The following is a 15273-nucleotide window of genomic DNA, read 5'->3' on the forward strand; positions in this document are numbered from 1 at the left end:
ATGCAGTGATATTTGCCAATATAGCGTGCTATCAATGTTGCAGTAAACAGAGGATTTTACTTTGAGGCGGTCAGATAAGCAAGACCACCAGAGGAACAGTTCCCAAGTTCTAGACTAAGTCTATTCTAATAAACGATTACTACTGCCACTCGGGAAGATTACTGGGCCCAGGAGGAACAGTTCTCTTAAGGACACTTGTCTTACAACCCCACGCGTGTGTGAAATCTGTTCCATACCTCACTAGTTCACTAGGTGATGGGGCAAAAACAAGCAAAAGGGCTCCCAGTTCGGGCAAACTCACAGAAAATGTGCTGTGAGCATGGCTGAGGCGAAGCCTTCAGACATAAGTAGATAATCACGCAGAAAACAACTGCATGCCTCAAAACTTGCAAATTTTTATCCTTGGCAGCACTATAGATACCCATTCTTTTTATTTTATTTATTTTTTTTTTTTGCATGATAAGCTTAGCGCTACAGTGAGGTATTTAAAAGTGGAGAATGATTATTCCATTTATTTTATACCGCACACCCATGCCTGACATTGGTGTGAAAAGCCCCTCAGTAATCCGAATATATTATATTCACAAACGCAAAGGGACGGCTTCGGTAAGACTAGCATTTTCTTCAAACAACAAGGGGACGAACACTCATCACAAGCAACTGTACGGTAAAGCTATATATGCGAGAGCTCTTTCCCGTTTGTGGCCGCCAGCATTTGTGTGCTAGTCCTGACTCGACATTCCTGTGCTGATGCTTCTTTCTCCCTGTTATTATTATCCAGAGAAAATAGTTCAATAACACGGACAATGCCAAATTCTGAACTCGCCAACGGCTATAACAGTCATCGTATTCAGATATGTGGCGCAAACAAACACAAACACAGGAGAAGATACACTACACACGCGCACACTACCAACTGTAAGAAGAACCGGAAAACACATCCTCTTCTACTCTCAGGCACGTCTCAACTTCCTCTTCTTCTCATCTTCCTCTTCTTTGCCAAGGGCGCAAAGAAGAGGAAGATGAGAAGAAGAGGAAGTTGAGACGTGGCAAAGAAGAGGAAGATGAGAAGAAGAGGAAGTTGAGACGTGCCTGAGAGTAGAAGAGGATGTGTTTTCCGGTTCTTCTTACAGTTGGTAGTGTGCGCGTGTGTAGTGTATCTTCTCCTGTGTTTGTGTTTGCGCCTGAATACGATGATGCACCAACTCGCCCCTCAAGCCGTTATTTTGCTATAACAGTCCAACACGTGTGCACTGCACTGTTTTTCTTTTTTTTTTTAAAGACGTATTTCGTTACCATGACTTTGGTGTATTATTGTTGCTTAATGCAAGGGAGGTCCACGTTCCAGTATGGAGGAAATGCATAACGAGCGCGACAGAGAAAAGCATGTCATAATTTCTAAGAAAAAAAAACAAAAAAAAAAAACCATTATATATATGTCAGTATAACACGCAAAACAAGGCGAAGAAAACACTAAAGAACAGTGCAGTGTTCCGACGTAAACGGACACTGCAGCTCGCTTCGCGGTGTGAAATATAATGTAAGTAGTTTCAATAAGTAGACGGTCACATGTTCTGTTTTCGTTATCTACATCTCTTTTTTCGAAACACCAGAATGCAGCTCCTACTCAGAGACACATTAGAGCTCGAGGCTGGGCTTGCACCTGATGGTCGTAGTGCGCAAAGCGAGCTCTACAATACCGGAATATTCCTTATAACTCGTAGCCCATCTCACAAAACCACGCGTCGCAATAACCAATCAGGGCTCTCGGAATATCCAAAAATTAAATAAAAAAAAAAGCAGTTTCAGGACACGGGACGCCACACTCTACGTTTGGTTACATGCTGTACAGGTCTGGCATGGGACGCCTCTTTGGTCTTTGCTGTGAGAAGTACTTGTGACCTGAACTCCTGTTTTCGAGGAACACGTCTCGGGTGTCTTCTTTAAAGTAACGTGACAGGGAGGAGCGATCAGCCGTGTGAAATAAAAAAAAAAAAAAGGAAGGCACGTCTTGAGGAATTCTTGCGGCGTTCCCTTCGCAGTGTGTGAAGCTCGGAGATCGTTCCTTTTGCTGAAGACTCTTCTTGACTTGTTTGGTGGACGAAACTGGTGACTACGCTGCGTTCAAACAGAAAGAGAGAAAAATAACTATGTATGTTAACTGTTTTCTCGTCGTGCTGGCTGGATTGTTGAAATAAATAAAAACACGAAAATGCAAAAACATACGCATGTAATTTTGTACAATGCTCAGAGGTCTGTTGAACCTGTATGTATTGTAGCCGTGGTAGGCAAGGTAAGCTGCTTATCTAGTCGGGCAGTGTTCCAGGGCCTTGTAGTCAATGGTACATCAGGAGGCAAATATTTTAGGAGAAAACGACATAGAACATTGTGAGTGACTGCCAGCGTCTACACACCCATGTCTCAGGCTCCCTCATTTTCACTAGTATTTTATTCTTTTTTACCAAAACTAACGGGAATGTAGGTTGTGCAAATTTCAGTTTAATATCTTCCAGCAATGATGGCAGCATATTTGTCCGGTGTTGTACGAGGACGCAGTCCGCTTCCACACAAAAGCGTTCGTACAAAACAAAATCTTTCTAAGCTTTGCGATCTTTTTTGAAAGATAGTTGGCATTTTACAGATCGCCCACATCAGAAAATGCTAATGAATCAAGCATCACACTTATTTTTTTCGTCTTAGTCCTTAGACTCTATAAAATCGAGTTTCCCCCTCAGAATGCCACATTTTGGCACTAAGTGAACTGAATAAAAAATTATGTGACCAAAAAAAAAAAAAAAAAGCTATCTACATACTCCGAGGTCTTTCCTAGTTCGCTACCGTTTTGTTCAGAGAGAGTAGTGGGGGCACATGGCCGTGACTTTACAGTGCGTATTTCGCCTAGTGACATAATTTGCCCTTTTACCCCATTTTCTTCTTCTCCTTTATATCTCTTCATTCCTTTTCTCACAGTGCAGAGTATCAAAATCGGCTTCTTTTGCCGCCTGACCGCCCCGCCTTTCCTCCTTCTTCTTCTCCCCCTCTTCCAGAGGGGCATAGATTGTCTGGCAATAAGGAAGGTAGATGGGCTGGCAGTGGCCACTATTCCAGCTACCTTCTTACTCACTCAGCTCCGAATTACATTATTACGGTCTGCGGTAAACGCAGAGCAAACAAAGAAAGATGCTTCATCAGAAATAAAAATGTACACCTCATTATGAAGCCGGGTCTCGGCGTACGTTCAAAGTTGCCCCTTTCACGAGATCCAAGGAAAGGGCAGCGCACAGGTTGAGCTTTTGGAGTCAAAGTGTGACGTATAGAGCAGGAAACCCAATTCATCACTCCGTCCTAGCAGAGGCCAACGCCAAATCCCCGGCACGAACCACAAGCACTTTCGCTATCGCAAGCGTATACCTCAGTAACAAGGCAGCACACGGCTAGGAGAGTCCAAGGATCAGGCACAGAAGCAGAGTCAGCAAAACTGGCTGCAGGCAGCAGGTCGAATTGATGATGTCTGCAAGAACCGGAATGGGATTAATTAAGTAATCATTTTTTGGGCTTGGCTCTTTTAGTTCGCACTTTAATCGTGCTTAATTTTCAAGAAAAACTCTGAAAACATTCACAGATGTAGGAAAACATTTCCGAGGTCGGCACTGCTTCCTCGCTACTTTAGAAAGAAAGCAAAACAATAACAATGAAAAGATAAAAAGTTTTAACTGCAAATCATGAACGCACGTCCGCAAGCTCCTATACGAACAAGAAGGTAATCAGAAAATTCTAGGAACTGACCTTCTGTTAATAAATGGAATGATTACAGCGCTGTCATCAATTTCCTTAACAACAAGCGGCATTGTGATGGCCTCAACGAGGGCTAGTTCTGAGAAACTACCCCTTTTCTTCGTTGGCATGTTCGAAGGGACCTAACTACTGGGGTGCGACTGTTTAGAAGCTCCACGTTTCGATTTCAGCCATGTGGTCACAATGACAGAAAAAAAAAACAAAAATTAGTACGTCTGCGAAACAAAATTGAACTCGTTGAATGCATATAAAATTAGATAGTAGAGGAAAAGTTGAAAGTTCGTAGTGAGCAATCTGCCGTGAGCTATAATTTTAAAGATCACAAAGGTCGCAGGATAAGTATACCCGAGCAAGTGTACACAAGTGTAACCAAGGCGCATGCAGCAACAACTTTGAAAGATCAGCTGATAAGAAATAGCGGCTACTCACTTTCGTCCGTTTCAGGCGGGGCACCTGCATCAAAAAACAAAATAAAATAATTTTAGCACTAGAAAAATGAAGAATGAGCAATACGAGCAACTGTCATTGAATTACGAAAAATAAAATGTACTCAATGCAGCCGCCATGCACCCGTGTACTCCGATACTACTCTACCAAAGCGCCCGGGTTCGAACCCGACCACCAGCGGCTGCATTTTCATGTAGGTAATACGTAGAGGCGTGCGTGTTGTGTGCGCTGTCAGTACACATAATGACTTGAACGAGAACATCTTCGGAGGAACTCCGCCTGGTTGGGTACTTGAAACAAAAGTTTGAGAACACTATCACCAGATCCTCGGATTAAAGATCCTCAGGTAGTCGAAATTACTCTGAAGCCCTCTACTACAGCACCTTTCGTTCCGTTTTAATTCTCCCCTTACTTCCTTTACTTACGGCGCTGTTCAGGTGTCCAAAGTAAAAAGTGTTACAAATACGGCGCCTTGCCCTCCCTATAAAACAATTTGCAGGTTAATGGTAGGGTGAAAAATTCCGAGAGCCCTGCAAAATCTGCTCTGGAGAAATGCGAAAGCCTGAGCATTTTTACTACACACGGCACATGCGCGCCCCTCGTCGAATAAACGTTCTGTTGAACGCATCGAAGTTCACCGGCATTTTCAGGAAAGGAAAGGCGCAGTAACTGTCACACGCGGTATCTCGCTGATACTTCTCGCGGACAACACAGCAACGCTCAGGCTTTCGAATTTCTCCTGTGCAGATTCTAAAATGATCTCGTAATTTTTTTATTAATTGATACTCAGTATACACTTCTGATCACTAATTTATTCGACTCATTAAGACAGAAACACATCCACTTCCGGTTGGCGTGAAATCGCATTCTTGGACGTCGACATTAGTCGCATGACTATTTCGACATCTGATTGATTTTAATTTTACATTTCTGGCTCTAATTTATTAACTACTGATTCTATCGACATAATATTTCTTATGTAGCATCATCACATCATCCTTTATCGATCGCAATCATACGTTTGATCCTCACTCTTCTGAGAACGACACAACGGCTGCGGACACGTTTTGTACACGCGACCTTGCCGACATAGCCTAGTAATGCTTTCACATTAAAAATATATGTTAGAAAGAAACTCCATTTGGTGAAGAATTGTCGGCCCGAGTCAGATACGACCTCCTATTACTGCCATTACTAGTTTTAAATGTGATGTCATGCAATTTTTACCAACTATACTTCTAAGCGTCAGTTCGTGCATCATCTGTGCTTCAGTTCCTTTTTTACAACGAGACGACACTACAAAATCCAGAAGAAAAGTTGCAGCGGTGGTAATTAATGGTACCAAAGGGTTCATTAATTAACGACTGCGGCTCCATTCATGTTGTTGTTGTTGTTGTTGTTGTTGTGACTGTAGGGAGAAGGAAAAGAACATGCACGGGCCTGCTACTGGCTCGGTAGCTGAGCCACCTCTGCTGCCTCGTGCGGAGAGAGGAGAAAATAGACAATAAAAAATAAAAAAATAAATAAAATTGTGGTTGAGCTTTTATTAAAGCAACGGCGGAAGCTTCTTTTGCCTGCTATATTATTCCCCTATCACGCCCTATCAGTGTAAGATGCTACATTATTGGGGACACTTGTGCTTATCCTTTAAGGGTATGACGCGAGAGCGTAAGCTACCAGCCCACATATATAAAATGAGAAGGGTTCAACGCTGCTGAACCGAATGCAGAGAGAAAGCATTAGCTGCGGGTGACCGAGCGTTATTCTTCTGGTTCGTCTTCGTCTTATTCTTCGTCTTCTTCTTCTTTGTATTCTTCGTTATAGTGCTCTAGAATATTGGGCAGTGTGACGACCGGCGCCGGAGAGCGGGCCGGTTTTGCGATGACAAGAACCGACTCCCGCGAGAGGGCGCGACGTGCAACAGGGGTGCCACGTTCGCCGCTCGACGCGCAGCGGCCGCGGGATAGCGGGGGTACAGAGGAGGGGTGCGGTTCTCTGTGAAGCGATTTTCAGACGCTACGCAATTAGTGTGATAATTAATAAAGAGGCGACTTATTCCAGGTGCTTGAACTGATCCCTGCCGTTCTTTTACGTCTATCTGGAGACATTGTTCACGCTTGGGTAGTCCTTCGGAGCAGCGCGCCATGTTTGAATCGCTATCTGAAACACTCAACGTTTCTTCCTGCGGACAGTTACAAATCGTTCAGATGAGCAATTTGTACTTAATGTTTGCAACGAAGCGTGGTGTTTTGCATTCGTTTTTCCCGTAAGGGAATAAAGGCTACTGCCCAGGAGCGCTATTAACACGCGTAGAAAAACAGTGTACATGCGAATCAAAGCTTGTGCATCGTAAGGCCTCCTTAGGAACACTTATTTTTTACAAACCTTATTTACGAACACCTAGCTGCTTACATTTTGCAGCTTGCGCTTATTAATACATAACAACGTTTATCTTAAATCGTCAGTAGTCTGTAATATATATCTTTAATCGGTATTCTTTATGTGCCCTAATCACCGCTTATATAAATTACAAATACAGTGTGCGAGCAAAACACATATATTCACTACCGTACTAATTTAAAGCACTGTGGTATTTACCGGCAAAAAAATTAAAAAATAAACAAGGTATACGCGACTCAAGCATTTATTCTTTGTTCGTGATTAACATGTATACGTATATCACGGACATTTGTTTGCGTGACACTATAACCAAAGGGTGAACCAGCTGTTTAGATGAAAAAACAAAACAAAAAGTCATGTACAGCTATGGCATCACTTCAAATAAAATGTCAAAAATTAAACCTGTCACATATGTAATACGTTCATAGTGGGCACTTGAGTGCAGACGCTTTACTGGCATAAATGGTACAGTGCAAGCAAACAAAAATAAAAGCACTGATAATTGCGCGTCGAATTGGCAGGTATATGATGTAGTTCTTGGCGCGCACCGAGAGAAAGCGGAAAAATGCGAAGATGACGAACACCTAATACGCAAGCAATTAAAATAATGCCGAAATCAAATGCGGACATAATACGTGTTTATTCTTGTGCGTGGTATAAAATATGAGTAATCGACTGGATATACTTGCAACTACTGCTTACTGGACTATATATAATCGGGCTACTTACCGCGGGTGCTCTTTGCAGTACTAATAACCAGACTATAATGGTTAACAAGGTTGATATTACACGTGAAATACTTCCAAGGGAATTTAATTATTTTCCCTTTGGGAACTCTTGTCGTGATTCGCTTACTTCAAAGAGCGAAGCCGCAAAAACACTATAAATTTCATTGCTTCAAGTGGGAGCTTTTCTGGTGCTCCAAGTAGGTAAACTTTCTGAACCTTCACATTTTACAGGAAGTTTGCAAAATCTGAAGTGCAAAGCAGTCGAAAAGGACCGTGCATCGAGCAAAATTTTTGAGTAAATTGCGACCTAGCTTCGAACCTATAGCGCTATTTTTGTTCGTGGTGAGAAACCGTGCCGGCCTCACAACCTCTCTTTCTAGCGGAAGCGAATAAGCGTATGCCCTATAGCCTCTGCATCCTCTATTTTCCGTCGTTATTTCTCTTTCAAAGCTATTCATTTTTTTGTTTTGTATGTACATAAAACAGGACTAGAGCGATCTTCTGGAGGCAATGACTTACATATTACCGGTGGCTTGCGTACCCTAGAATGGAAACATTTTCTTGAATAGGTCATCTCTACCTCCATGCGGGAGTCCACATTTATAATTCATTCCAACTGAATGCCGACTTATCTTGTGGCTTCAGTGACGTACTGTAGTCGGCATAGTTGGCGTGGGAAACAACGGAATATACCATTTTGGACTGTTTTGATAATGGGGTTACTGTGACCAGTTTTAGTCAGCGCTCGAACGCACGTGTTGTATGTTTCACTTCTTCATACATCCTGCTTCCAAACTGCCCTCTTTTCAAAACGACTACATTTCTGGACGTGAATTAGGTGCTTTAGGAATGCTAAAGCAAGCTGTACGGCGAGTGAAGCGTGCTGTGCGAGTCGTACGCCGGCCCTCTCCAAGCTGGTTTCTTCGGAGCCAATTCCTGTCATGTTACTTCCCCGAGGTGTTGCCGACGGCCAAAATGGAAAATAAATTAGGTGATTGCTAACAGTACTGAGTACCGTTAACCGGCATATTTGTAAAATCTTGTCGCGAACAGTTCGAGACGACGCACAAGCAAACAAGGACGTACAGTCCGCGCGGTATCCGCCCCGCCACACAGCGCGCATACGCGGGCGCTCGGACGGCTGACACACCAGTTGCTGGTGGCGCCCTCTGCGCTGCGGCGCCTCCGTCATCGCAAAAGCGGCGCCTCGCTCCCATGCATTTCGCGGCGCGGTCGACACACTGCCCAATCTTCTAGAGCACTATATCTTCGTCTTCTTCGCGGCTGTTCAATGTCATTCTTGACTGCGGCCTCCGACTACGCGACGGGCCGAAACCTGGCGTAATATTGTTTTCGCAATAAGAGAAGAGGAAGAGAGAAAGACGCGCGTCGCAACAGCCGTCGTCCGCCACCGAACCGGTGGCGGGTGCAATGACGGCCAACAACAGGTACAACCTCCGGTGGCTGGCTAGCCCCGGCCGCAAACGGCGAAAACCTACCATTCCCAGTCCCGCAGGGGCAGGAGCAGCCACCTTCCATTGCCGGCTGTCCCTCCTTCGCTCTCCACTCTTGATAACGCCACAATCTCCACGCAATATAAAAAGCGCCGATATTTGGGCGTGTTGGTTTACATTTCCGAACTGCAGCGCGTAAAAATGCAGAGGTGAATAATGAAGACACATGTATGCGTGTCTTGCGCTGTCTCTCTTGCCTTTTAATACTACACAGCTTGGAACGGAACAATTTCGAGAGCACTGCAGAATCTGAAGTGAAGAAATGCGAAAGCCTGAGCGTTGCTGCTGTGCAGGGTACATCGCACACCCCTTGTCAAACACAACTATATAGCAGTCCGTTGAACGCATCAAAGTTCACCGGCGTTCTATAAGTGGTTTATAGGAAAGGAAAGGCGCTGTATCTGTCACTCGCTGAATCTCGCTACTATCATCCTCACGGTAGACAAGGAGATTTACAATGGGGATCCGAGGGATAGAGGTTCGATTCCCGGTGGAAACAGGATTTTATTTTTCTGATGACGTCATCAGGATGATTGCAGGTGGAATCCCGCAGTATCCCTCAGAATCTGTATGCTGTGTGGTGCGGCGTTCGATGAAGCGCCAAATGCAAGGCGCCACATGGACGCCTGCATCAGACGCCCGGCGGGGTCAGCTCATGACGTCATGACCGGATGTGACAGCATCATGACACCAGGGGGCAAAAGGTGACCACCGACGCATGCAACGCCGAGGTCAGAGCGTGAATAATGAGAAGAAATGAAAAGGCGCATCTGGTTCAAGGGCTGAAGAACGGATGAAATTAACAGGAAAGCTGCAATGAAGTTTTTAACCGCTGGCTCGATAAATTTAAAACTTGAGGGGATAGTTTACTTCCATTCTGCGGCTATTTCTGCGGCTATTTCTTTAAGTATGGCTATTTCTGCCACACTTAACTATTTCATTAAATAAATGGAAATGCTCAATGACTATCTCACTTCTCAGTGCACACCTTAACCCCGCTGTGGGGGAGGAATGAAGAAAGAAATCGAGGAAATTAAATACAGAAGACAGCAAAAAAAGGAAAAGAAGGAAAAGAAGATCGCAATCCCTGTCTCACTTCTTTGATGACACATCAACCGCGCACTAGAAATGAGCATAGGGCAAAAAGGGTGGAAATTTCAATAGGGTGACTATGTGGACAAAGCCGAACGTCATTGGTGTTTTGAAAACTCAACGTAAGATGGCCAAAATCTTAGAACCACCAAGTAATTGGAAAATGGATGGCTACTGAACTTCTGTTTCGAATTGAACGACGTGAAAATAAAGAAAAAGGAACTTTAATCGCATTCGGTGCGGATGAACTAAGTTCGTCAACACATATCAGTTACGCAATTGGATTGGCAATGCTAACGCATGCCATTTGCATTCATCGCACTAATCGTCTGTCTCTCTCTCTCTCTCTCTCCGCCTTTTTTCTTTCTCTTCAGGGCGAAGGAGGGAAATCAAGAAACTTGCAATAGGAATTAATAGCATCAGGCAGGCCTGTCGCGAGTGCCTGTTGGGATTCGCACTGGCAAGGCGAGAGGGCTCTGTTTACTCTGTACAATGTGACAAAGTTGATTCGCCGAGCGCTAAGCACTGTATGCCCGCATTGATATTACTGTAGTGCGCTCTACAACGAATTTAGCGCCACCATTTCGAAATGTGCGAACAAATCAAATGTACAGGTGCGAAAGTACGCAAACGCTTTTCTGTTCTAAATGTAGTCACGTCTTTTCTATCAAACTAAAGAAACGTTGTGTTTCCATGAGAAAGCACAGTGGCGCCTACTACTGGCATGTATTCCATCGCCAGCAGTTTCGTTGCGGTAACGCCTGCAATGTGTTAGAATGCAGTGAGCATTCCGCTCACTTTTGTCCGAGCCTTCATTTGCCGTTGTGCTAGAGCAGTTTTCTTTGTGCCCGCACCCCAAAGGGACCGGCAACATGTAGATGCATCTTCGTTCGCGCGAAAGGCACGCGCCTGTGTTGGATCACAAGTATAGGTGACAAGTATAGAATCGCCCTGAAAGGACGGAACATTTTGCGAGTTGCAGGAAATGCAAAACATTGCCCGTTTTAGCCAAATGACGCCTTCCGCATTTGAGCCGAAGAAACGCAGAGGCAAATAGCGAGGCTGGGCGTGCGCGCGTGAAATTTTGTCGAGCTGTACCGTTAGGGGCAACAAACGGGCACAGTTTACGAACACGGGCTTTAGGCCGCACGGCTAATTTTGAATGCGCGCAACGAACGCAGGAGGAGGTGCATGTGCTTACGGCTGAAAGCGCCGGCTCGAACCCTGTCGCATGCGTATACGATACACGGGGGGCGCTGAAAAAGCACGTTGCTGCCCAAAATGAGAGGAGCCCTTAATCCGGGCATCACGCCGCGACGATGCCCCTTTTGTTCCCGCCTTTCATTTTCGAGCGCGACCCCGCCGTCAGGATTTCGCCAGGTTGCTTCTCTCCAAGTCATGGGGAAAGGAAGGATGGAAATGGGAGAGGATGAGGAGGGGGACTGATTGCGTTTCAGGTGGTTTTTACAAGTAAATAATGCAAGAGCTGAGAGGCAGAAAGAGAAGCGAGGGAAGGGCGGTATGCAGACAGAGACAGTTCCCCCTTTGTGTTTGCTAACACGAGGAGGCGAAGCAAAGGTGGTACGGATGCAAGCTGGCCAAAAGACGAGCCGGTGTCACTAGTAAACAATGGGGGCCGTTCAGCGTCTTTACGCCTGTTCCGTCCGCAGTGGGGAGAGGAAGCCCTGCATGAACCCTGACGGGCGACCTGTCCAGAGGTCTGGCAAAGCTCTTGTCGTGCCAAGGGCTCGGAAGACGGCTGCTTCCTCGGTTTGTTTGTGTCTTGTGGCGGAGCATGCATGCTTCGGCTTGGCAACCCCTGCCGGTCTTCGACCGCCCACAGCCTCCCTTCCTGTGCTGAGCCGCTCTTCTACCAACGTAGCTGCGGGATTGTTGCGCGTCAAGGCAGGCTAACGTCGTAGCTGCCCGCGTCTCCAGGAAGCAACGGTTCGAGCGCGCGCGGGCGTGTGTGTGTGTGTTCGTAGCGTGCTGAGCCGGCGCCTTTGATATTTTCTGCTGATCTGGCCAACGCGATTACCAGAATCCGATTGACGCCTCGTCTTGACGAAACCGGATTCTCCTGCCGCATTGGAATGTACGCCCTTTAGCTTATCCCCTCCTACCCCCTTTCTTGTTTTCCTTTCTGTCCCACATTCTTCATCCTGTCTCCCTCCGTCTCCTTGTCTTGATGTCCTGTGCGGCCGCTTCTTTCGTTTATTCGTTGTTCAGAGCTATATAGCGTTTCGCTTCTAATTCACTTTTCTGGCACACACGCACATGTCCACTCTTTTAGTGCGAGCTTCTCCAGCGTGGTTGTTAAGGAGCAAAAGAGCAAGCGTGTGTGTTCGAATGTTTCATGGCACCAACAATTTGGTCAGGAAGCGTTGCTCGGGAGAACTTTTCCTAGCCTTTCTGCTGAGTTTCTTCAGCAGTGCTCGTCTGGCGCTTTATTCTGTTTTGTGCTTTGCAGAGCGCATTGCATTAAGTTGGAAGTTTTCTTAAGGCGTAAGAAACTTCATCTCAGTTTACAAGGACTGGTTGTGCAAGAAAACTCTGGCATGGTTCAGCCTTTGAAGCATGGGTACGACAAAGGACACTTTAGCATCCGTGTTATGGATGGAACGAAACCAGCAATGTGCAATGTATCAGTAAGACAAGTTTGACAAGATGGAGGGTGCTGTTGGTAACATTTAGTGGTTTAATGGATAGATAAAATTGCATGCAAACAAAAAAATGTGATTTTTCATGCCTGCATTAATTGCAGAACTGTTTCAATATATATTCAAACCCATAGAAGATAAAATCCCTGATAAAGCGTTCGAGTACGTCGATCGATTATCCGAATACTTAACGTTTCTACTGATCTGACTGAGATGTTAAAAATGCGTACCATCACTGAAGTCCACTTTAGGAGGAAGCCTTTTTGGACTTGTACGGAATGACAGTGTTTTTTACACAAATATTTTGTGCTTCATGGGGTCGTTGTTGAAAGCGTACAAAAACGTTCTTGTTTTTTTTTTTTTTGCGTTTTCTTGTTTTGCGTGGGATATGAACGCTACAGAAATCACACCAACCTTTCTTTCTTTGTTTGTTTCGTGCTGCGTCTCTGGATGGTGGTGGTGATAAAGCTTTAATCCCCAACAGATACAGGATAGACGTCAACCTATCCGCCTACACGACGGCCTGGAGCCCTTGGACCAGGCCGGCCTGTTCTGCCAGTCGGATTACACCTAGCTAAGTCTCAGGGTTTGAGCTCAACAGTAGTCTCCCAAAATTCTTCCGTTTTTGTCTGTTCGTTTACATTTTTTTTATTTCTGGACACGTACATATCATATGTACAATATCCGCCTTATCCTGACATAGTTTTCACCCATCTGAGAATTGTTCCGTGTACCACTGACTTAGGGTAGCTGAACTCGGAAAAGGCCTTGTTTGTATGCGCCTCCAAATGCTTTCTTGGGTCATATTTAGTGTTCTATATGTCGGTTCTGTCTGCGGGTATTCTACCCTGTTTAGCCAATAGTGCTCAGTAATCTCTTTATACCTGACTAGCCTATCACTGATAAGAGCGTACTGAGGGTCAGAGCGTACCCCGAAGGTGAGACCGCGGGCATGCTTATGAACGCCCTCATTTCCCTGAAGCTGGGATTGGGCTGATGCCCATATTAACAGAATTATTCTGTCATCCTGACATGTTTTCGTTATCCTTTTTTTGCCTGTGGAGAGACCCTTCTCCTGAGAAAATTGCATATTGCTGTTTTCGAATCACTTATAATTGTAGTAGCAATCGGCCCTGCTATTGCAAGGGCAATCGCTACCTCTTCAGCCGTGTGAGCCAAGCTCGACCTAACCGAGCCGCTTATTCTAAGAGTTTTTCCACCTGACACTACCGTAACCATAACATGCGTGTTCTCATACTCGGCGACGTCGACATAGACCACGTCCTGTCTTCCTTGATATACCTTCTGCAGCGTTTCCGCCACTTTCTTCCTTCTTTTCTGGTGATTCTGGATGCATGTTTCGTGGAAGCGGGGGATTTTTAGTCGCTTCCTGACTTCCATCGGGACATCCGTCTTCTAGTTCCCTTGGCTTTCGTATCGAATGCCTAGTCTTAGCAGTATGCTTCTTTCCGTCCGGGTCTTTGCCAGTCTTTCGTACTGGGGGATTTGGTTGGCCTCTATCAACTCTGCCAGTGTATTGTGCACCCCCAACTTCATTAGCCGGTTCGCAGACTTACTGATGGGGAGACCGAGGGCTGTTTTTATACTCTTCCTGATGACTGCTTCAATCTTAGCCTTCTCACAGTTGGCAAGCTGTAAGTACGGGACGTAAGGCGTAACGTAAGGCGGGACGTAAGCTGTAAGGCGATCTTGCTGATGACAAACGCATTTTCAAGTCTTAGGACGTTTGCTTCTCTCATGCCCGACTCGCGATTTGCGATGCGTCTGATTAGACGTATTGTTTGATGAGCGCAGCCTTCGAGTTTCTTTACAGTTTCTCTGTGACGACCATTTTCCTGCAGCCATGTACTCAGGATCCTAATCTTATCCACTCTAACTCCGTCTGCCTTTAGTTCGATTCTCAGTCTTTCTTTATCCAATCTGCTGCGTGGTGGATGGTACACGAGAATCTCAGGCTTTTCGGGAGAGCACGCCTCTAGGGATTGTGTATTTTTCAACAGTTTTTACAGCTGCCTGTAGGATGCCTTCAATTTGTTCATCACTACATCCCGTGGTCCAGAAAGTGATGTCGTCCGCGTAGAGGCTGTGGTTTAGCTTCTCAATTTATTCTAGTTTTGATGGAAGCTTGATGACTGCAACAGAGGTGGAAACACTGAGCCCTGGGGTGTTCCTCTGCTGCCCGGCGTAAATTTGTTCGACCTGTGTTCTCCAATTTGGATGGTTGCTTCTCGCTTTGAGAGATAGTCTTACGTAGTTGTTTTTTCACCTACGCTGGGCACTTTTTAAAAATTTTCTTATTTGCAAATGTTGTAGGCAGTAGGTCTCAAATATTGCTTTGTGTTTGACGTTATCGAAGACCTCTGCGAAGTCCAGGCCCAGAATAACTCGCGTGCCTTTAGTATACGCTTCAATGATCTGGTGTTGGATTTGCAGCACAATGTCCTGGGCCGACAGACCAGGTGTGAAGCCAATCAGCGTCTCTGGGTTCGATCTCCAGACTGTGATGGAGTTTTCTTCAATCGCTTGAACCCTGCATAGGTCTAAGGAAACTGTGTAACTTCTAGATCAGTGCTGCTTGTTCTATTTCTTTGAACCCCCTAGGAGAGTGATCTGGGC

General features: G+C 45.4%; 1 protein-coding gene across 4 annotated transcripts in view; it reads right to left on the bottom strand.

Annotated features, from left to right (window-relative positions):
• Positions 1-1138: 1138 nt before the first annotated feature.
• The window catches only part of LOC146185731 (uncharacterized), a 624411-nt gene continuing 610276 nt past the window's right edge, over positions 1139-15273 (bottom strand). For all 4 annotated transcript variants that reach the window (XM_084606656.1, XM_084606657.1, XM_084606654.1 and 1 more), the window contains 3 exons: positions 4225-4248; positions 3412-3511; positions 1139-2118 (listed from right to left, as the gene is read on the bottom strand). In XM_084606656.1, coding sequence (XP_084462782.1) covers positions 3435-3511; positions 4225-4248 — 101 coding nt within the window. In that variant the 3' untranslated portion in view covers positions 1139-2118; positions 3412-3434. The remainder of the gene's footprint in view (positions 2119-3411; positions 3512-4224; positions 4249-15273) is intronic.

This window comes from Amblyomma maculatum, chromosome 6 (genome assembly GCF_055883805.1).
Source record: "Amblyomma maculatum isolate TAMU_Amacu chromosome 6, ASM5588380v1, whole genome shotgun sequence".
Classification (NCBI taxonomy): domain Eukaryota; kingdom Metazoa; phylum Arthropoda; class Arachnida; order Ixodida; family Ixodidae; genus Amblyomma; species Amblyomma maculatum.